The sequence below is a fragment of the Ranitomeya imitator genome, chromosome 1, assembly GCF_032444005.1.
Source record: "Ranitomeya imitator isolate aRanImi1 chromosome 1, aRanImi1.pri, whole genome shotgun sequence".
NCBI lineage: Eukaryota > Metazoa > Chordata > Amphibia > Anura > Dendrobatidae > Ranitomeya > Ranitomeya imitator.
This window is the reverse complement of record NC_091282.1, coordinates 1,037,790,737-1,037,814,961: the sequence shown is the minus strand read 5'-3', so window position 1 is coordinate 1,037,814,961 and position 24,225 is coordinate 1,037,790,737. Positions and strand designations below refer to the sequence as shown.

Genomic DNA, 24,225 nt, shown 5'->3' with positions numbered 1-24,225 from the left:
TGGCGCTCCTTCCCTTCCGAGCTCTGCCATGCGCCCACACAATGGTTTACACCAACATATGGGGTATCAGCGTACTCAGGACAAATTGCACAACAACTTTTGTGGTCTAATTTCTTCTCTTACCCTTGGGAAAATAAAAAATTGGGGGCAAAAAGATCATTTTTGTGAAAAAAAATGATTTTTTATTTTTACGGCTCTGCATTATAAACTTCTATGAAGCACTTGGTGGGTCAAAGTGCTCACCACACATCTAGATAAGTTCCTTAAGGGGTCTACTTTCCAAAATGGTGTCACTTGTGGGGGGTTTCAATGTTTAGGCACATCAGGGGCTCTCCAAACGCAACATGGCGTCCCATCTCAATTCCAGTCAATTCTGCATTGAAAAGTGAAATGGCGCTCCTTTCCTTCCGAGCTCTGCCATGCGCCCAAACAGTGGTTTATCCCCACGTATGGGGTATCAACATACTCAGGACAAATTGTACAACAACTTTTGGGGTCCATTTTCTCCTGTTACCCTTGGTAAAATAAAACAAATTGGAGCTGAAATAAATTTTGTGTGAAAAAAAGTTAAATGTTCATTTTTATTTAAACATTCCAAAAATTCCTGTAATACACCTGAAGGGTTAATAATCTTCTTGAATGTGGTTTTGAGCACCTTGAGGGGTGCAGTTTTTAGAATGGTGTCACACTTGGGTATTTTCTATCATATAGACCCCTCAAAATGACTTCAAATGAGATGTGGTCCCTAAAAAAAAATGGTGTTGTAAAAATGAGAAATTGCTGGCCAACTTTTAACCCTTATAACTCCCTAACAAAAAAAAATGTTGGTTCCAAAATTGTGCTGATGTAAAGTAGACATGTGGGAAATGTTACTTATTAAGTATTTTGAATGACATATCTCTGTCATTTAAGGGTATAAAAATTCAAAGTTGGAAAATTGCGAAATTTTCGCCAAATTTCCGTTTTTTTCTCAAATAAACGCAAGTTATATCGAATAAATTTTACCACTAACATGAAGTACAATATGTCACGAGAAAACAATATCAGAATCACTGGGATCCGTTGAAGCGTTCCAGAGGTATAACCTCATAAAGGGACAGTGGTCAGAATTGTAAAAATTGGCCCGGTCATTAACGTGCAAACCACCCTCGGGGCTTAAGGGGTTAAAAAATGATTTTTTTATTTTCATGGCTCTGTGTTATAAACTGTAGTGAAATACTTGGGGGGTTAAAAGTTCTCACAACACATCTAGATAAGTTCCTTGGGGGTCTAGTTTCCAATATGGGGTCACTTGTGGGGGGTTTCTACTGTTTAGGTACATTAGGGGCTCTGCAAACGCAATGTGACGCCTGCAGACCATTCCATCTAAGTCTGCATTCCAAATGGCGCTTCTTCCCTTTCGAGCTCTGCCATGCGCCCAAACGGTGGTTACCCCCCACATATAGGGTACTCAGGACAAATTGCACAACAACTTTTGGGGTCCAATTTCTCCTTTTACCCTTGGAAAAATACAAAACTGGGGGCTAAAAAATAAATTTTGTGGAAAAAAGACTTTTTATTTTCACGGCTCTGCGTTATAAACTGTAGTGAAACGCTTGGAGGCTCAAAGCTCTCACAACACATCTAGATAAGATCCATAGGGGGTCTACTTTCCAAAATTGTGTCACTTGTGGGGGGTTTCAATGTTTAGGCACAGCAGGGGCTCTCCAAATGCAACATGGCGTCCCATCTCAATTCCAGCCAATTTTGCATTAATAAGTAAAACGGCTCTCCTTCCTTTCCAAGCTCTGCCATGCACCCAAATAGTGGTTTACCCCCACATATGGGGTATCGGCGTACTCAGGACAAATTGTACAACAACTTTTGGGGTCCATTTTCTCCTGTTACCCTTGGTAAAATGAAACAATTTGGAGCTGAAGTAAATTTTGTTGTGAAAAAAAGTAAAATGTTCATTTTTATTTAAACATTCCAAAAATTCCTGTGAAACACCTGAATGGTTAATAAACTTCTTGAATGTGGTTTTGAGCACCTTGAGGGGTGCAGTTTTTAGAATGGTGTCACACTTGGTTATTTTCTATCATATAAACTCCTCAAAATGACTTCAAATGAGATGTGGTCCCTAAAAAAAAATTGTGTAAAAATGAGAAATTGCTGGTCAACTTTTAACCCTTATAACTCCCTAAGAAAAAAAAATGTTGTTTCCAAAATTGTGCTGATGTAAAGTAGACATGTGGGAAATGTTTCTTATTAAGTATTTTGTGTGACATATCTCTGTGATTCAAGGGCATAAAAATTCGAAGTTGAAAAATTGCGAAATTTTGAAAGTTTTTGCCAAATTTCCATTTTTTTCACAAGTAAACCCAGGTAATATCAAAGAAATTTTACCACTATCATGAAGTACAATATGTCTCAAGAAAACAATGTCAGAATCACCGAGATCCATTGATGCGTTCCAGAGTTATAACCTCATAAAGGGACAGTGGTCAGAATTGTAAAAATTGGCCCAGTCATTAACGTGCAAATCACCCTCGGGGCTTAAGGGGTTAAAAAGGCGGTTCATGCTCTGAAACCCTCTAATGTGGGTGAATTACAACAATTCTGCAAACATGAGCGGGCCAAAATTCCTACAAAGCATTGTAAAAGACTCATTGCCAGTTATCGTAAATTCTTGATTGCAGTTGTTTCTGCTAAGGGTGGCCCAAACAGTTATTAGGTTTAGGGAGCAATCATTTTTTCATACAGGGCACTTTAGATTTCGATTTCTTTTTCCCCTAATAATAAAGACCTTCATTTAAAAACTGCATTTTGTGGTTACTTGTGTTGTCTTTGTCTAATATTTAAATTTGTTTGGTGTTCTGAAACATTTAAGTGTGACAAACATGTAAAAGAATAGGAAATCATGAAGGGGGCAAGCACTTTTTCACACAACTGTATACAGTTTATATACATATACAAATACATACATTTATTCATAAAAATATGTATCTTGTCCTTCAACTTGATTACCATTTTTATAAATAGAAATAAAATGGTTAGTTTACATCCTGGTAATAAATATGTTGTTACTATACAGGCAGACACTAGTTTATTTTGTCATGAAGAGCATTTTGCATTCATTTAGACATGTTTTATAATTTAATGAAGTAGAAGCTTAAACACATGGAAGCAGATTTGATCACACAGTTTTAGTCTCTGTAAACAGTCAGAATTTACATACTAAAATTGAATTATCATTTCCTATTGCATGTATATAGAATATGTTCCCTCATAAACATTTGGTTCACAATGCATACAAACAAAAGTATAACAGAGGAAGGACATTAAGTATTCACAAATGTAGGAAGATGAATTTGTCCCATCAATAGCTTTATTTAAATAGGGATTCCATGTAGAGGAATCTGGATAGAAGGAAATACAATGTTATGTCCAGACACATCTACAGTACTTATGGGAATCCAGCTAGTAATGAACTAGTATTAGATGGTGTACCTTATATAAGATTTCAGCCATTCAATTATTATATACGGTACTTATATTTGCAGCTAGTATTGTCACATATTTCATCAGTTTCCTAGGGTCAAAATTCTTATGTGACCTATATCATCTGCCCCAAATAATTTACATATCACATAGCCAATTACTGAGATTGTATAAATTTACGATCCACTGTCTGAACGATTGCTGATGTACAGTACAGACCAATAGTTTGGACACACCTTCCCATTTAAAGATTTTTCTGTATTTTCATGACTTTGAAAATTGTACACTCACTCACACTGAAGGCATCAAAACTATGAATTAACACATGTGGGATTATAAAACTTAACAAAAAAGTGTAAAACAACTGAAATTATGTCTTATATTCTAGGTTCTTCAAAGTAGCCACCTTTTTGTTTGATGACTGCTTTGCACACTCTTGGCATTCTCTTGATGAGCTTCAAGCGGTAATCACCGGCAATGGTCTTCCAACAATCTTGAAGGAGTTCCCAGAGATGCTTAGCACTTGTTGGCCCTTTTGCCTTCACTCTGTGGTCCAGCTCACCCCAAACCATCTTGATTGGATTCAGGTCTGGTGACTGTGGAGGCCAGGTCATCTAGCGTAGCACCCCATCACTCTCCTTCTTGGTCAAATAGCCCTTACACAGCCTGGAGGTGTGTTTGGGGTCATTGTCCTGTTGAAAAATAAATGATGGTCCAGCTAAACGCAAATCGGATGGAATAGCATGCCGCTGCAAGATGCTGTGGTAGCCATGCTGGTTCAGTATGCCTTCAATTTAGAATAAATCCCCAATAGTGTCATCAGCCAAGCACCCCCACACCATCATACCTCCATGCTTCACGGTGGGAACTAGTCATGTAGAGTCCATCCGTTCACCTTTTCTGCATCGTACAAAGACACGGTGGTTGGAACCAAAGATCTCAAATTTGGACTCATCAGACCAAAGCACAGATTTCCACTGGACTATTGTCCATTCCTTGTGTTCTTTAGCCCAAACAAGTCTCTACTGCTTGTTGCCTGTCCTTAGCAGTGGTTTCCTAGCAGCTATTTTACCATGAATGCCTGCTGCACAAGTCTCCTCTTAATAGTTGTTGTAGAGCTGTGTCTGCTGCTAGAACTCTGTGTGGCATTGACCTGGTCTCTAATCTGAGCTGCTGTTAACCTGCGATTTCTAAGGCTGGTGACTCGGATAAACTTATCCTCAGAAGCAGAGGTGACTCTTGGTCTTCCTTTCCTGGGGCGGTCCTCATGTTAGTCAGTTTCTTTGTGGCGCTTGATGGTTTTTGCCACTGCACTTGGGGACACTTTCAAAGTTTTCCCAATTTTTCAGACTGACTGACCTTCATTTCTTAGATAGCCACTCGTTTTTCTTTACTTAGCTGCTTTTTTCTTGCCATAATACAAATTGTAACACTCTGTTCAGTAGGACTATCAGCTGTGTATCCACCAGACTTCTGCATAACACAATTGATGGTCCCAACCCCATTTATAAGGCAAGAAATCCTACTTATTAAACCTGACAGGGCACACCTGTGAAGTGAAAGCCATTCCCGGTGACTACCTCTTGAAGCTCATCAAGAGAATGCCAAGAGTGTGCAAAGCAGTCATCAAAGCAAAAGGTGGCTACTTTGAAGAACCTAGAATATAAGAATTATTTTCAGTTGTTTCACACTTTTTTGTTAAGTATATAATTCCACATATGTTAATTCATAGTTTTGATGCCTTCAGTGTGAATGTACAATTTTCATAGTCATGAAAATGCAGAAAAATCTTTAAATGAGAAGGTGTGTCCAAACTTTTGGTCTGTACTGTATGTTGGCTTTAAAAATACCTTCAATTAGAAATGTAGCATAGTTTTTTCTGGATTTGCTATGTCACTTTCCCCATGTGCAGGCATTACAGGACCTTGGGTATCTATGGTTATTACCAGTAACTACCTAACTGTCACTATATCAGAGGTCATAACCATGGATACCTAAAGTCCTGCCCATGAGGATGGAAACCTAGTGAATCAAGAAAACTATGCTATATTTCTAATTGGAGATATTTGCTAATAATATTATTATTATACCTTCTATATATTGGGATTTGATCTTCGAAATGGGAATACCCCTTTAACTTCTTGTTTTTTTTAATCTAATTGCAATGAAAAGACTTTGATGCTATATTTTGTATTGATGCATCTAATGAGCATGTACAAAGGTCATTGTGTAGAAACGAGGAGCAGGGTTAGCTGTGACCTCACCTGTTGTGATGGGTAAATCCTGTGTCTAGTGGGATACCTGTTATTTTAGTGCTCCCTTTGATAAGGAGCCTGCTGAAAACTCATCAAGAAAGGACAGGAAGTGAAGTGTAAGCTTAAAAAGCCTTCGTGTCTGGTGTGAAAACTGCAAACGTGATACATTTATATTTTATTAAAATTCATCATCTAAAATAAAAGGTAAAATACATTTAGCACAAAAACCTGAGTTGAACAATAGATTATTTTCTGGTGACACATGCCCTTTAAATGTCATTTCTTCACAAAGCTCTTGCAGAGATCAAGAAGGAGCCCTTCAACTCATGTAAACCTTCAAAGGGCGCACAAGGCTACTGTATGTTGCAATGTGTATCTGGACAATAGCTCTGTGACTGACAAATTGGCCTGCAGTAAAACCAGTGCTTTATGGTCCATGTTTCCCAGGTTGCCCACTGTTTAGGTAATTTCAGACCCAGAATCATCTGTTAGGAGGATGGGTAGCTCACTTCATTTGGTACCTTTATTTTATAACTCCATTCAAAATAAGGAAGCAGCTAAAGCTTTGGTCCTGCAGATTAGGCCATAAAGTATGTATAATATAAACATACCGAAAGAAGAAACTCTTTATGTATAGGCCAGGTAAAATACAACAACTTTATTTTAACAATCATGAATAAAAATAATAAATATATGTATATAAAAGGAAAACCACAGATCAGGCTATTGATGAGTATACATACAGAAATATATACATATCTTACATAGACACCATGTACAGAATAACAATAGTAAATTCCTGTAGCTTCATTACGAAATAGCATCCTGGACGAAGCATTTCAATTTGAAACGCGCGTCGGGTGTGGTGGGCTCTCATGGACATTTTAAATGCAGTTATTCCCTGTACATGTTTTTTGCCTATGTAATTATACACATATATGCATTTATGTAGTAGGCATATACAACCAGCAATGATGTGCTTATACTATGATCATTAATTACTAAGAGGGTAAATCTGTGAATGACATATTTGAATACTTTTGCCAGATATCTCAACTTATCACCCTACATTAAAATCGTGATATTGCTATGTCTGCTATTGCTTGATATGTAAACCTAGATATGCATGCAAGTATGTCTATTATATATGTGTTATTTCTTAATGAAGCGTTTGCATTCAAATTTTGTTCCTGTCTTCTATGTACAGTGGCTGTCATGTTCAACTTTCCAGACCCGTCTACAGTGAAAAAGGTGGTTCATTGTCTCCCCAGAGTTGGAATTGGCACGAATTTTGGTCTTCCTCAAACCAGGTAATCTTTGGTGAACCCACACTTGTATGTTCGGCATTAATGGCAGGTGGGGAGTGATGTGTATATATAATAGGGTGACTGTGGAGTTCTGCAAGAAGGCCTTAAGCGTACAGAGGTCGGCTTTCATTCTGAGCAGAGAATTGCTGCATAACAAGTGGGAATTTGGATTTTATGCCAAATGTTTCATTGTTTTGTAATATTGCTGTATGGTTTCTCTATGTATAAATTAAATAAGTTCTGATTATCTTTATATGTGGTCTTTTTTTTTTTTTACCCAACTGGTCATGTTTTTTTTTCCTTTGGTTTATAAATGTTTATAAGTCTCCAGTTGAAAACGTTATAGATCAGACTGCACATTAATACGAGCTCTACTTCTGTGTACATCCTGAGAACATTATTTATCTGACCTAGATTGTTTATTTTCTGTTTCACTATTTATTAAATTGTGTATAGAATTTGACCATAAAATGTGAGACATTGTTATGCTTTTGTTCTGTGTAAAATGAGGATATTCTATGCATAATGCATATACTCATTATTACTATCCATAAAGGAAAGTGCATCGGCAATAACCATTAAAATGCTGCATTGAGTGCACACTTGTGATTTATTGTAAGAGAATTAGTGTATATATCTAGAAATGTACCACTGTTGTCTTAAACATTTTTTTCTGTGTGCATCTAATAATAATTTGTTTTTTTCTTTCTTTTTTTCCTGATTTGATACTGGATAATTTCCCTTTTTGTCTTGACAGACGCATCTCCCTGGCTACTCCTCGGCAGATATTTAAAGCATCGAATATGACTCAGCGTTGGCAGCACAGAGAAATCTCAAACTTTGAATACTTGATGTTCTTGAACACAATAGCAGGTAAATTAGTGGAACTATAGTCTCTGTTTTATTAGATTCATTCTAAAATGGCTCTCTGAACCAAAATGTTTGAAGCGGCAACAAAAGAAAACGTATGACCAATCACAATGCAGCTTTCATGTAACCAGAGCATTTTAAAAAATAACTGTTATGGGTAAAAAATAGCACTTTATAGTAACAGCAAAGTGAATGAGATTTCTGAAATCTCATTCTGCAAATTCTTTCCATATTTGAACATCAAAGCGATTTTTTTTTTTTAAATCTGCAGTGTCATTTCAGTGTTTTTTCAGCATCATTCACCTGATCAAATGAATAAGAAAAAATGCAGGTAAAAATGCATCAAAAACACACTTAAAAAATGCATGTTTTCTGCAGCATTTTTCCTGCCAAACACTCTGGTTTTTGGTGCAAAACTTCTATAAATGCTCAATCTTAGGGTATGTGCACACGTTGCGGACTTTTCCCGCGCAGATTCTGCAGAATCCACTAGTAAAATGTCCTGTATTTTATCTGCAGATTCCCTGCGGGTTTTCTGCGGATTTCGCCTGCGTTTTTACACTTGCGGATTCCTATAATGAAACAGGTGTAAAACACTGCGGAATCTGCCAAAGAATTGACGCTGCGGAAAATAAACCACTGCGTTTCCGAGTGGAATTTTCCGCAGCACGGGCACAGCAGATTTGGTTTCCATAGGTTAACATGGTACTGTAAACCGCATGGAAAACTGCTGTGGATCTGCAGAGCTAAATCCTTAGCCCTGGCTGCGTGTTTCTGGTCATTGTCATGCTGGAAGACCTTGCCATGACCCATCTTCAATGCTCTTACTGCACAAACCTTGTGGTACATAACCCAATCCATCCTACCTTCAGTACGTCCTGTCCTCTTTGCAAAAAAGCACCCCAACCTATGATGTTTCCCTCACTATGCTTCATGGTTAGGATTGTTTTCTTGAGGGTTGGTCTTTATTATTCTTCCTCCAAACATAGCGAGTGGAATTGATACCAAAAAGTTATATTTTGGACTCATATGACCACATGACCTTCTCCCATACCTCCTTTGTATCATACAGATGGTCAATTGTGAACTTCAATCGCTCTTGGACATGTGCTGGCGTAGGCAGGGGGAACTTGCATGTCTTGCAGGATTTTAATATTGCTGCTTATCTATTGTCCTGTAGCCCATCCCAGCCTTGTGCAGGTCTAAAATTTGGTTCCTGGTCTCATTAGACAGCTCTTTGGTCTTGGCCATGGTGGAGAGGTTGTAGTGTGATTGATTGTGTGTGGAAAGGTGTCTTTTATACAGGTAACGAGTTCAAACAGGTTTATACAGGTAATGAGTGTAGAGTAGGATGGCTTCTTAAATAAAAACTAACAGGTCTGTGAGGGCCAGAATTCTTGCTGGTTGGTAGGTAATCAACTACTTATTTCATGCCATAAAATGCAATTTAATTATTTAAAAATCCTATGATCATAACAGGCTTCTCCATTCTTTGTAGGTGGGAAAACTTGCAAAATAGACAGTGTATCAAATACTACTTTTCCCCACTGTATATGTAAATTAACCTCAACTATTTTTCCATCTAAACCTCCAGCTTACATTAATCTTTCTGTAATATTATATTATCCTCCTCTGTTTTATTTGCAGATGTTGAAATTTTACTCTGTATTTTCTCTACAAATTCACTGGTTCATACATTAAAAAGAAGAGGGCCCAATTCTGACCCTGGTGGTATTGCACCGTTAATTGTGTGATTCAAACATTGTTTTAACCTGGTCCAGTCTGGTGCTTAGCACCTCATAGAAGATAAACACATTAGTCCAACCCTACTGATCTCTCATGAACCCATGTTGATGCTAGATTGAGGGTATTATTAGTAAGATACTTCAAGGGTAGCATCTAATAAAAAAAAAACTCCAAAATTCTGTTCACAGTAGAGTGTAAACTTAAAGTCCTAGAGTTTCCAGTCTACTTTAATTTATCTCTTTTTTTAATATTTCTCAGCACATTTTCAATGCTTCCCTCCATTGGTAGAGACTGTATAAATACATTTATTTGTAGATAAGTATTATAGGATATATTGTATATATCCTTCTGTTATTGCTTTTATGTCAACAGAAATCTATTAAAAATAATATGTACATATGACGTCAATATCTATACAACTGACTTATCACTGAGCAAGAGCCTTATTCCTTTTTTTATGTTTTTGACAGGACGAACATACAATGACTTGAATCAGTATCCAGTGTTTCCTTGGGTCATCACAAATTATGAATCTGAAGAACTGGATTTGACTCTTCCAAGCAACTTTAGGGATTTGTCAAAGGTCAGTGTTATTTACAATCCTGTTTATTGGATGATTGTCTGTTCATAAATAGCATGTTAGATTTTACAATATAATATGTTATAAATAGACTATATTCCATGTACAGTTGTGCTCAAAAGTTTACATACCCCTGACAAATTTTTGCTTTCTTGGCATTTTTTCAGAGAATATGAATAATAACACCAAAACTTTTTCTCCATTCATGGTTAGTGGTTGGGTGAAGCCATTTATTGCCAAACTACTGTGTTTTTCTCTTTTTAAATCATAATGACAACCCAAAACATCCAAATTGCTCTGATCAAAAGTTCACATACCCCATTTCGTAATACCATGTATTGCCCCCTCTAACGTCAATGACAGCTTGAAGTCTATTGTGGTAGTTGTGGATGAGGTTATTTATTTTCTCAGATGGTAAAGCTGCCCACTTTTCTTGGCAATAGCCTCCAGTTCCTGTAAATTTCCACGCTGTCTAGCATGAACTGTGTGCTTGATATCTCCCCAGAGTGGCTCAATGATATTGAGATGAATAGACTGAGGTGGCCAATCCAGATCCTTAACTTTGTTCTGCTGTAGCCAATCTTGGTCTCATCACTCCAAATTACCTTGTTCCAGAAGTTTTGAGGCTTGTCTCTGTGCTGTTTTGCGTATTGTAGGTGAAATACTTTGTGACATTTGCGCAGTAATGGCTTTCTTCTGGTGAATTGACCTTGCAGACCATTTTTCTTCCAAGTTCCTCCTTATTGTGCATCTTGAAACAGCTATACCACTAGTTTTCAGAGAGTCCACTATTTCAGCTGATATTATTTGTGGGTTTTTCTTTGCATCCCGAGCAATTTTCCTGGCAGTTGTGGACAAAATTTTTGTTGGTCTACCTGACTGTGGTTTTGTATTTACAGGGTCCCTGATTTTCCATTTGTTAATCACAGTTTGAATGCTGCTGACTGGCATTATCAAAAATCAAATCCTTGGATATCTTTATATCCCTTTCCTGTTTTATACAGTTCAACTACCTTTTTCCATGGATCCGTTGACAATTCTTTTGCTTTCCCCATGACTCACAATCCAGAAACATTAATGGCTGGATGAAAGATACAAGAGTCTGTCTGGATCTCAGAAACTGACTCAGCTGATTACAAGCAAACAGGTCACAGGTGAGGATGTTACCTTCAGTAGCCATTCAAACCCATTTGTGTCAACTTCTGTGCATGTTATCAGGCCAAAATCACCAGGGTATGTGAACTTTTGATCAGGGTCATTTGGATGTTTTGGGTTGTCATTATGATTTAACCCCTCTCTGACCTTAGGCGTACTATCCCGTCGAGGTGCCCTGGGCCTATCTGACCCTCGACGGGATAGTACGTCATAGCGGTCGGCCGGGCTCACGGGGGCAGCGGCCGGGTGTCAGCTGCCTATCGCAGCTGACATCCGGCACAATGTGCCAGGAGCGGTCACGGACCGATCCCGGCACATTAACCCCCGGCACACCGCGATCAAACATGATCGCTGTGTGCCGGCGGTATAGGGAAGCATCGCGCAGGGAGGGGGCTCCCTGCGGGCTTCCCTGAGCCCCCCGCAGCAACGCGATGTGATCGCGTTGCTGCGAGGGTCTCCTACCTCCCTCCCTGCTCCAGGCCCAGATCCAAGATGGCCGCGGCATCCGGGTCCTGCAGGGAGGGAGGTGGCTTACCAAGTGCCTGCTCAGAGCAGGCACTGTGAAGCCTGCAGCACTGTAAGTCAGATCGGTGATCTGACAAGAGTGCTCTGCAAACTGTCAGTAAAAAAAATAATTTCCAAATGTGTAAAAAAAAAAAAAAATAAAATTCCTAAATAATGGAAAAAAAAAAAAAAATATATATATATATATATATATATATATATATATATATATATATATATATATATATTATTCCCATAAATACATTTCTTTATCTAAATAAAAAAAAACAATAAAAGTACACACATTTAGTATCGCTGCGTCCGTAACGACCCCACCCTTCAGTGAACACCGTAAAAAAAAAGAGGCAAAAAACGCTTTATTCTCATAGCGCCAAACAAAAAATGGAATAACATGCGATCAAAAAGACAGATATAAATAACCATGGTACCGCTGAAAACGACATCTTGTCCCGCAAAAAACGAGCCGCCACACAGCATCATCAGCGAAAAAATAAAAAAGTTAGTCCTCAGAATAAAGCGATGCAAAAATAATTATTTTTTCTGTAAAATAATTTTTATCGTATAAAAGCGCCAAAACATAAAAAATGATATAAATGAGGTGTCGCTGTAATCATACTGACCCAAAGAATATAACTGCTTTATCCATTTTACCAAACGTGGAACGGTATAAACGCCTTCCCCAAAAGAAGTTCATGAATAGCTGGTTTTCTGTCATTCTGCCTCACAAAAATCAGAATAAAAAGCGATCAAAAAATATCATGTGCCCGAAAATGTTACCAATAAAAACATCAACTCGTCCCGCAAAAAACAAGACCTCACATGACTCTGTGGACTCAAATATGGAAAAATTATAGCTCTCAAAATGTGGTAATGCAAAAAATATTTTTTTCAATAAAAAGCATCTTTCAGTGTGTGACGGCTGCCAATCATAAAAATCCGCTAAAAAACCCGCTATAAAAGTAAATCAAACCCCCCTTCATCACCCCCTTAGTTTGGGAAAAATAAAAAAAATTAAAAAATTTATTTATTTCCATTTTCCCATTAGGGTTAGGTCTAGGGTTAGGGCTAGGGTTATGGCTAGGGTTAAGGCTACAGTTAGGGTTGGGGCTAAAGTTAGGGTTAGGGTTTGGATTACATTTATGGTTGGGAATAGGGTTGGGATTAGGGTTAGGGGTGTGTCTGGGTTAGGGGTGTGGTTAGGGTTACCGTTGGGATTAGGGCTAGGGGTGTGTTTGGATTAGGGTTTCAGTTATAATTGGGTTTCCACTGTTTACGCACATCAGGGGCTCTCCAAACGCGACATGGCGTCCGATCTCAATTCCAGCCAATTCTGCGTTGAAAATGTAAAACAGTGCTCCTTCCCTTCCGAGCTCTCCCGTGTGCCCAAACAAAGATTTACCCCAACAAATGGGGTATTGGCGTACTCAGGACAAATTGGACAACAACTTTTGGGGTCCAATTTCTCCTGTTACCCTTGGAAAAATACAAAACTGGGGGCTAAAAAATCATTTTTGTGGGTAAAAAAAATTTTTTTTTATTTTCTCGGCTCTGCGTTATAAATTGTAGTGAAATACTTGGGGGTTCAAAGTTCTCACAACATATCTAGATAAGTTCCTTGGGGGGTCTAGTTTCCAATATGGGGTCACTTGTGGGGGGTTTCTACTGTTTAGGTACATTTTGGGCTTTGCAATCGCAATGTGACGCCTGCAGACCAATCCATCTAAGTCTGCATTCCAAATGATTCTCCTTCCCTTCCGAGCTCTGCCATGCGCTCAAACGGTGGTCCCCCCCACATATGGGGTATCAGAGTACTCAGAACAAATTGGACAACAACTTTTGGGGTCCAATTTCACCTGTTACCCTCGGGAAAATACAACACTAAAGGCTAAAAAATAATTTTTGTGGGAAAAAATGTTTGTTTTATTTTTACGTCTCTGCATTATAAACTTCTGTGAAGCCCTTGGTGGGTCCAAGTACTCACCACACATCCAGATAAGTTCCTTAGGGGGTCTACTTTCCAAAATGGTGTCACTTGTGGGGGGTTTCAATGTTTAGCCATATCAGTGGCTCTCCAAATGCAACATGGCATCCCATCTCAATTCCTGTCAATTTTGCATTGAAAAGTCAAATGGCGTTCCTTCCTTTCCGAGCTCTCCCATGCACTCAAACAGTGTTTTACCCCCACATATGGGGTATCGGCATACTCAGGAGAAATTGTAGAACAACTTTTTGGGTCCATGTTCTCCTGTTACCCTTGGTAAAATAAAACAAATTGGAGCTGAAATAAATTTTTTGTGAAAAAAAGTTAAATGTTCATTTTTATTTAAACATTCCAAAAATTCCTGTAAAACACCTGAAGGGTTAATAAACTTCTTGAATGTGGTTTTGAGCACCTTGAGGGGTGCAGTTTTTAGAATGGTGTCACACTTGGGTATTTTCTATCATATAGACCCCTCAAAATGACTTCAAATGAGATGTGGTCCCTAAAAAAAAATTGTGTTTGTAAAAATGAGAAATTGCTGGTCAACTTTTAACCCTTATAACTCCCTAACAAAAAAAATTTTTGGTTCCAAAATTGTGCTGATGTAAAGTAGACATGTGGGATATGTTATTTATTAAGTATTTTGTGTGACATATCTCTGTGATTTAATTGCATAAAAATTCAAAGTTGGAAAATTGCGAAATTTTCGCCAAATTTCCATTTTTTTCACAAATAAACGCAGGTAATATCAAAGAAATTTACCACTAACATGAAGTACAATATGTCACGAGAAAACACTGTCAGAATCACCAGGATCCGTTGAAGCGTTCCAGAGTTATAACCTCATAAAGGGACAGTGGTCGGAATTGTAAAAATTGGCCTGGTCATTACCGTGCAAACCACCCTTGGGGGTAAAGGGGTTAAAAAGGGAAAACACAGTAGTTTGACAATAAATTGCTTTACCCAACCACTAACCATGAGTGGAGAAAACGTTTTGGTGTGATCATTCATATTCTCTGAAAAATGCTAAGAAAGCCGTAATTTGGCCTGGGTATGTAAACTTTTGAGCACAACTGTACCTCTATCCAGCATGAAGGAGATCATGAAGGAATATTTGAAGGAAGAAATGTTTGTTACCCAGTTCTCAAAAATCTTTCAACATCAGACTTGTGAACTGATTTTTTTTTTTAAATAAGCCATTATTACAAAGATACATTAAAAAGGCAAAAGCTGCTTACAGAAACCGAAAACTCTAGTTAAAGGTGATTGCTTAGTTTACTCTTCAGTGGTTTCATAGAACACACCAAAGAACTACGGTACTATTCACTGATCATTGAACTATATGGGCATTGTCGGATAAACATACAGACCTGCTTACACTTATAGGTAATTGCAATTATAATAGAGAAAACTATGCCTATATGATTTAACAATCTTTTATATTTTTACACTTAAAGCTTTAATCATTGGCTATGCAATTCATATGGAAGGGTCAGCACCCCAGAATACCCTATAACATTTTAACCCCTTAAAGGGAACCTGTCAGAAGTTTTGGCCGTTATAAGATACGGCCACTGCCTTTCAGGGTTATCTACAGCATTCTATAATGCTGTAGGTAAGCCCCCAGTCAGACCTGAAAGATAAGAAAAATATGTTTTATTATACTCACCCGGGAGGGGGCTGTCCGGTGTGGCATCATGCTCCTGCACAGGCGCCTGCGCACTGCAGTACTTTACTCAGCCCTCAACAGGGCAGATAAGTATGCCTGCGCAGGAGGACGATGCTGGGAAGCGATGAAGCAACGGGAGGGCGGCATCACAAGAAGATGAGAGGCGCCGGACTCGGACCTGCGACACCCATCAGACTGGACTGCCCCGGACCGCCCCCCCCCCCTCCCCCGGGTGAGTATAATAAAACTTATTTTTCTTATGTTTTAGGTTGGACCGGGGGCTTATCTACAGCATTACATCATTATAGAATGCTGTAGATAAGCCCTGAAAGGCAGTGGCCGTATCTTATATTGGCCAAAACTGCTAACAGGTTTGCTTTAACAACCGCCAGTATACCTTTTAATGGCGGCTGTTAAGGGTCCTTATTCCTCAGTGCCGGTTTTTAATGGTGCTGAGAAATAAGTGGATAGCGCCCCCCAGCGTTTTAAAATCTTCGGTAACTCTGCTACGGGGGGTAGCTGCGACCCCAAAGAGCATGATTTGGGTCGGTTTTTACCAATCCCCTGTCTTGCTATCGCCGTTATTCATCGAATAATGGCGATCGCTAAAGAAAAAAAAAGTCAGATTTTTCTATTCATTTCTCTCTCCTCTGATATGATCTAGCTTACCAGAGGAGAGAGAAATGGGGTCCCTCGAACCCAGGCCCCTCCCCGGTAACTCCAGCATCTCTGTGTCCTCCAACTTCGTCCCCTGGCCCTCCGTGTAATTTTCCCGGAAGAAAATGGCGGGTGCATGCGCAGATCTGCAGGCCGGCACCCGGCAGCAATAGATTTTTCCTATTGGTTCATTTTGATCACAGTGATCAAAATTTAAAAAATAGTAAATCAAAATTAAAAAGTAAATCAAACCCCCCTTTGTCACCCCCTTAGTTAGCTAAAAATAATAAAATGTAGAAAAAGGATTTTTTTCCTCCATTATTTGCAGTCAGGGTCGGAGTTTGAGCTAGGGTTGGGGTTAGATCTAGGGTTGGGGTTGGGGCTAGGGTTGTGTTGGGGTTATCGTTGTGTTGGGGTCAAGGTTGGGGTTATGGTAGTAGTGTTGGAGTTAGGGTGATGGGGTTAGTGTGATGTTGGGGTTAGGGTGGTGTTGGGGTTAGGGATGGGATTAGTGTTAGGGGTGTGTTGGGGTTAGGTCTGTGTTAATGTTGGAGTTAGAATTGGGGAGGTTCCACTGTTTAGGTACATTAAGGGGTTTCCAAATGCAACATGGCGTCCCCCATTGATTCCAGCCAGTTTTGCATTCAAAAAGTCAAAACGTGCTTCCTTCCTTCTGAGCTCTGCCATGCGCCCAAACAGTGGCTTTCCCCCACATATGGGGTATCTGCGTACTCAGGAGAAATTGCACAACAAATTTGGTGGTCCATTTTCTCTTGATACCCTTGTGAAAATAAAAGTTTGGTTCCAAAGTAAATTTTTTGTGAAAAAAGTAAAATGTTCATTTTTTCCTTCCACATTGCTTTAGTTCTTGTGAACCATCTGAAGGGTTAATAAACTTCTTCAATGTGGTTTCATGCACCTTGAGGGGTGCAGTTTTTAGAATGGTTTTTTAAATTTTGTTAGAAAAATTAGTTTAGAAATTGCTGATCAACTTTTAAAACTTATACAGTAACGTCCTAGCAATAAATGATGTTTACAAAATTGTGGTGATGTAAAATAGACATGTGGAAAATGTTATTTATTAACTATTTTATGTGACATATTGCTTTAAAGGGAACCTGTCACCCCGTTTTTTCAGTATGAGATAAAAACACCGTTAAACAGGGCCTGAGCTGTGCTTTACAATAGGGTATTTTTTGTCCCCTGATTCCCCACCTATGCTGCCGAAATACCTTACAAAAGTCGCCGTTTTCGCCTGTCAATCAGGCTGGTCTGGTCCAAAGGGCGTGGTCACAGCGCTGTTTCTCCCCCACATCTTGCTTATGTTCCAGTTGGTAGCATAGTGCTTCTCGCATGCGCAAGTGCCGAATGCACTGCGCAGCTGTAGAAAAAGAGCGCTCTCTCCGCTATTCAGCGGTTTCTCGGTGGGCGCGGCCATCTTCCTGGAGGAGTTCCCAGAGATGCTTAGCACTTGTTGGCCCTTTTGCCTTCACTCTGCGGCCCAGCTCACCTCAAACCATCTCGATTGGGTTTCATGTCAGGTGACTGTGGAGGCCAGGTCATCTAGCGTAGCACCCCATCACTCTCCTCCTTGGTCAAATAGCCCTTACACAGCCTGGAGGTGTGTTTGGGGTCATTGTCCTGTTGAAAAATAAATGATGGTCCAACTAAATGCAAACCGGATGGAATAGCATGCCGCTGCAAGATGCTGTGGTAACCATGCTGGTTCAGTATGCCTTCAATTTTGAATAAATCCCCAACAGTGTCACCAGCAAAGCAACCTCACACCATCACACCTCCTCCTCCATGCTTCACGGTGGGAACTAGACATGTAGAGTTCATCCATTCACCTTTTCTGTGTTGCACAAAGACACAGTGGTTGGAACCAAAGATCTCAAATTTGGACTCATCAGACCAAAGCACAGATTTCCACTGGTCTAATGTCCATTCCTTGTGTTCTTTAGCCCAAACAAGTCTCTACTGCTTGTTGCCTGTCCTTAGCAGTGGTTTCCTAGCAGCTATTTTACCATGAAGGCCTGCTGCACAAAGTCTCCTCTCAGCAGTTGTTGTAGAGATGTGTCTGCTGCTAGAACTCTGGGTGGCACGGACCTGGTCTCTAATCTGAGCTGCTGTTAACCAGCGATTTCTAAGGCTGGTGACTTGGATAAACTTATCCTCAGAAGCAGAGGTGATTCTTGGTCTTCCTTTCCTGGGGCGGTCCTCATGTGAGCCAGTTTCTTTGTAGTGCTTGATGGTTTTTGCAACTGCACTTGGGGACACTTTCAAAGTTTTTCCAATTTTTCGGACTGACTGACCTTCATTTCTTAACCCCTTAATCCCATATGACATACTATCCCGTCGAGGTGGGGTGGGCCTTAATTCTCACCGACGGAATAGTACGTCATAGCGATCGGCCGCGCTCAAGGGGGGAGCGTGGCCGATCGCGGACGGGTGTCGCCGGCGGTACAGGGAAGCATCGCGCAGGGAGGGGGCTCCCTGCGTGCTTCCCTGAGACGATCGGTACAAGGTGATGTGCTCACCTTGTACTGAGCGTCTTCTCCCTGCAGGCGCCGGATCCTAAATGGCCGCGGGGCTGCATCCGGGTCCTGCAGGGAGTACTTCCGGGTCAACTGCAGGTGCTGGTAAGCCTGCAGCGATGTGAGTGAGATCGCCGATCTTACAGAGTGCTGTGCAAACTGTAAGATCGGCGATCTGTGATGTCCCCCCCTGGGACAAAGTAAAGAAGTAAAAAAAACAATTTCCACATGTGTAAAAAAAAATATATATATATTATTCCCATAAATACATTTCTTTATCTAAAAAAAACAAACAAACACTAAAAGTACACATTTAGTATCGCCGCGTCCGTAACGACCCAACCTATAAAACTGTCCCACTAGTTAACCCCTTCAGTGAACACCGTAAAAAAAAAAAAAAACGAGCCAAAAAACAACGCTTTATTATCATACCGCCGAACAAAAAGTGGAATAACACGCGATCAAAAAGACGGATGTAAATAACCATGGTACCGCTGAAAACGTCATCTTGTCCCGCAAAAAACGAGCTGCCACGAAGCATAATAAGCAAAAAAATAAAGTTATAGTCCTGAGAATAAAGCGATGCCAAAATAATTATTTTTTCTATAAAATAGCTTTTATCGTATAAAAGCGCCAAAACATAAAAAAATGAGATATCGCTGTAATCGTACTGACCCGAAGAATAAAACTGCTTCATCCATTTTACCAAACGCGGAACAGTATAAACGCCTCCCCCAAAAGAAATTCATGAATAGCTGGTTTTTGGTCATTCTGCCTCACAAAAATCAGAATAAAAAGTGATCAAAAACTGTCACGTGTCCAAAAATGTTTCCAATAAAAACGTCATCTCGTCCCGCAAAAAACAAGACCTCAGATGACTCTGTGGACCAAAATATGGAAAAATTATAGGTCTCAAAATGTGGAGACACAAAAACTTTTTTGCTGTAAAAAAGCCTCTTTTAGTGTGTGACAGCTGCCAATCATAAAAATCCGATATAAAAAACGCTATAAAAGTAAATCAAACCCCCCTTCATCACCCCCTTAGCGAAAAATAATAAAATTAAAAAAAATGTATTTATTTCCATTTTCCCATCAGGGTTAGGGTTGGGGCTAGGGTTGGGGCTAGGGTTGGGGCTAAAGTTAGGGTTGGGGCTAAAGTTAGGGTTGGGGCTAAAGTTAGGGTTAGGGTTTGGATTATATTTATGGTTGGGATTAGGGTTGGGATTAGAATTAGGGGTGTGTCAGGGTTAGGGGTGTGGTTAGGGTTACCGTTGGGATTAGGGTTAGGGGTGTGGTTAGGGTTACCGTTGGGATTAGGGTTAGGGGTGTTGTTGGATTAGGGTTTCAGGTAGAAATGGGGAGTTTCCACTGTTCAGGCACATCAGGGGCTCTCCAAACGCGACATGGCGTCCGATCTCAATTCCAGCCAATTCTGCGTTGAAAAAGTAAAACAGTGCTCCTTCCCTTCCGAGCTCTCCGGTGCGCCCAAACAGGGGTTTACCCCAACATGTGGGGTATCAGCGTACTCAGGACAAATTGGACAACAACTTTTGGGGTCCAAGTTCTCTTGTTATCCTTGGGAAAATAAAAATGCGGGGAGCTAAAAATCCTTTTTGTGGGAAAAATAAGATTTTTTTTATTTTCGCGGCTCTGCGTTGTAAACTACAGTGAAACACTTGGGGGTTCAAAGTTCTCACAACACATCTAGATAAGTTCCTTGGGGGGTCTAGTTTCCAATATGGGGTCACTTCTGGGGGGTTTCTACTGTTTGGGTACATCAGGGGCTCTGCAAATGCAACGTGATGCCTGCAGACCAATCCATCTAAGTCTGTATTCCAAATGGCGCTCCTTCCCTTCCGAGCTCTGCCATGCGCCCAAACAGTGGTTTCCCCCCACATATGGGGTATCAGCGTACTCAGGACAAATTGGACAACAACTTTTGGGGTCCAATTTATCCTTTTACCCTTGTGAAAATACAAAACTGGGGGCTAAAAAATCATTTTTGTGAAAAAAAAAAAAAGAATTTTTATTTTCACGGCTCTGCGTTATAAACTGTAGTGAAGTAGTGAACACGGCACTCAGGGCTCCTTGGAGGTGCACAAGTTAGGTTTCCAACCCGTTACTCAATAGCAATAAATTTCTTGGCACTCAAAAGTTCTTATGCAAGATGAAAATGAACAATTCGTTTATTTTGTGCATTCAGTTCAAAGGTTTAAACGTTTTCGGTCCAATCACAAGACCTTCATCAGAAACAACTTTGATGTACTCTATAGACCTGGAGGAATGAGAGATGAACGCCTTGGCAAAGCGAAAAAATCGCAGGAGGAGTGGCGCTGGTGCCTCCAAGGATAAGGTGCTGAGCTGCAGGGGTTACCGTAGATCCCGGGACCGCTCTGTGGCAGTCTGAACAGTTCCGGACTGGTGCTCCGTGATCGTGGACCTCGACGTAGGGTCACTATAAGCTGTGAACGTGTATCGGAAAACTATAATGCATGGTAAAGATAACAAGTCCTATAAAAGGACTACCGGTTAAGAATGCAGCCTGACTGCCCCAAAGGATACTGAGTACAGAGTGATTTTCGAGGACGTGGGGTCAGAGACCGTGAGTGCAGAGTGAGTACCTAAAATAGAAATGTGACAACATGAATAAAGCATCGCTGCTGTAGATCCCCTATAAGGATTACGTAAAAGTCGTATGGGCATATGGCCCTATATACTATTGCCGAAATGACCACCATAAGTGTGACGACCTGACTGTAAAAATATTATATATCGTATAAAAATGCCGTACCCATAGCTAAAAATTATTTGCCAATTGAAAGTACCTGGAAGCCAAATAAGGAATATGGGCCCAAAAAGGCAGCAGCGCCAGACAATACACGGGAAGGGGGTGTTGGTGTTTGTACCTGGGAAGTATAGAGAAGAGGAGGAGGATATAAAACCCTTTATGCGGGCCAAACCATCTAGATAGGGAACATAATAGACCCCTATTACCTCTATAGACCGGGATCTACGGTAACCCCTGCAGCTCAGCACCTTATCCTTGGAGGCACCAGCGCCACTCCTCCTGCGATTTTTTCGCTTTGCCAAGGCGTTCATCTCCCATTCCTCCAGGTCTAAAAGTGAACCTGGAAATTATAGGCCAGTAAGTCTAACCTCTATTGTTGGTAAAATATTTGAAGGGTTTCTGAGGGATGTTATTCTGGATTATCTCAATGAGAATAACTGTTTAACTCCATATCAGCATGGGTTTATAAGAAATCGCTCCTGTCAAACCAATCTAATCAGTTTTTATGAAGAGGTAAGCTATAGGCTGGACCACGGTGAGTCATTGGACGTGGTATATCTCGATTTTTCCAAAGCGTTTGATACCGTGCCGCACAAGAGGTTGGTACGCAAAATGAGAATGCTTGGTCTGGGGGAAATTGTGTGTAAATGGGTTAGTAACTGGCTTAGTGATAGAAAGCAGAGGGTGGTTATAAATGGTATGGTCTCTAACTGGGTCGCTGTGACCAGTGGGGTACCGCAGGGGTCAGTATTGGGACCTGTTCTCTTCAACATATTCATTAATGATCTGGTAGAAGGTTTACACAGTAAAATATTGATATTTGCAGATGATACAAAACTATGTAAAGCAGTTAATACAAGAGAAGATAGTATTCTGCTACAGATGGATCTGGATAAGTTGGAAACTTGGGCTGAAAGGTGGCAGATGAGGTTTAACAATGATAAATGTAAGGTTATACACATGGGAAGAAGGAATCAATGTCACCATTACACACTGAATGGGAAACCACTGGGTAAATCTGACAGGGAGAAGGACTTGGGGATCCTAGTTAATGATAAACTTACCTGGAGCAGCCAGTGCCAGGCAGCAGCTGCCAAGGCAAACAGGATCATGGGGTGCATTAAAAGAGGTCTGGATACACATGATGAGAGCATTATACTGCCTCTGTACAAATCCCTAGTTAAACCGCACATGGAGTACTGTGTCCAGTTTTGGGCACCGGTGCTCAGGAAGGATATAATGGAACTAGAGAGAGTACAAAGGAGGGCAACAAAATTAATAAAGGGGATGGGAGAACTACAATACCCAGATAGATTAGCGAAATTAGGATTATTTAGTCTAGAAAAAAGACGACTGAGGGGCGATCTAATAACCATGTATAAGTATATAAGGGGACAATGCAAATATCTCGCTGAGGATCTGTTTATACCAAGGAAGGTGACGGGCACAAGGGGGCATTCTTTGCGTCTGGAGGAGAGAAGGTTTTTCCACCAACATAGAAGAGGATTCTTTACTGTTAGGGCAGTGAGAATCTGGAATTGCTTGCCTGAGGAGGTGGTGATGGCGAACTCAGTCGAGGGGTTCAAGAGAGGCCTGGATGTCTTCCTGGAGCAGAACAATATTGTATCATACAATTAGGTTCTGTAGAAGGACGTAGATCTGGGGATTTATTATGATGGAATATAGGCTGAACTGGATGGACAAATGTCTTTTTTCGGCCTTACTAACTATGTTACTATAGAGTACATCAAAGTTGTTTCTGAAGAAGGTCTTGTGATTGGACCGAAAACGTTTAAACCTTTGAACTGGATGCACAAAATAAACGAATTGTTCATTTTCATCTTGCATAAGAACTTTTGAGTGCCAAGTAATTTATTGCTATAAACTGTAGTGATATAATCATATAACAACAGTCGCACTCAAGGAAAAATTTTCAGAGTTTCGGTTTTTGCTGAAAAACGTGTTTTCTCTTTATTGTAAACACCAACAAAAAGGTAAAGAAATCACCGCAGTGTTTCAAAGTAGGTAACGTTTCGACCCATAGGGTCTTTCTCAAACCTTACTTATAGTTGAAGAAGCAGAGCTGAGAGCATAGATGCCTGGAAGGGTGTACGAGTCCCGGTGCGGGCTATAGCAGCGTACGTTGTGGTGTCTGCGGTGGTGGTTTGGAGTATCCTTCCATGTTCAGTCTGCACCACCATTAGCGAGAGTGCACGTCTTGTTCGTTAATACTATAAACTGTAGTGAAACACTTGGGGGCTCAAAGCTCTCAAAACACATCTAGATAAGTTCCTTAGGGGGTCTACTTTCCAAAATGGTGTCATTTGTGGGTGGTTTCAATGTTTAGGCACATCAGGGGCTCTCCAAACGCAACATGGCGTCCCATCTCAATTCCAGTCAATTTTGCATTGAAAAGTCAAATGGCGCTCCTTCCCTTCCGAGCTCTGCCATGCGCCCAAACAATGGTTTACACCCACATATGGGGTATCAGCGTACTCAGGACAAATTGCACAACAACTTTTGTGGTCTAATTTCTTCTCTTACGCTTGGGAAAATAAAAAATTGGGGGCAAAAAGATCATTTTTGTGAAAAAAAAATGATTTTTTATTTTTACGTCTCTGCATTATAAACTTCTATAAAGCACTTGTGGGGTCAAAGTGCTCAACACACATCTA

The 24,225-nt window shown here is 40.3% G+C and overlaps 1 protein-coding gene across 1 annotated transcript in view; it reads left to right on the top strand.

Moving 5' to 3' along the window:
- The window catches only part of LRBA (LPS responsive beige-like anchor protein), an 825,317-nt gene that overhangs the window by 587,694 nt on the left and 213,398 nt on the right, over positions 1 to 24,225 (top strand). Inside the window, exons 41-43 of the mRNA XM_069744053.1 lie at positions 6,943 to 7,045; positions 7,800 to 7,915; positions 10,129 to 10,241. Coding sequence (XP_069600154.1) covers positions 6,943 to 7,045; positions 7,800 to 7,915; positions 10,129 to 10,241 — 332 coding nt within the window. The remainder of the gene's footprint in view (positions 1 to 6,942; positions 7,046 to 7,799; positions 7,916 to 10,128; positions 10,242 to 24,225) is intronic.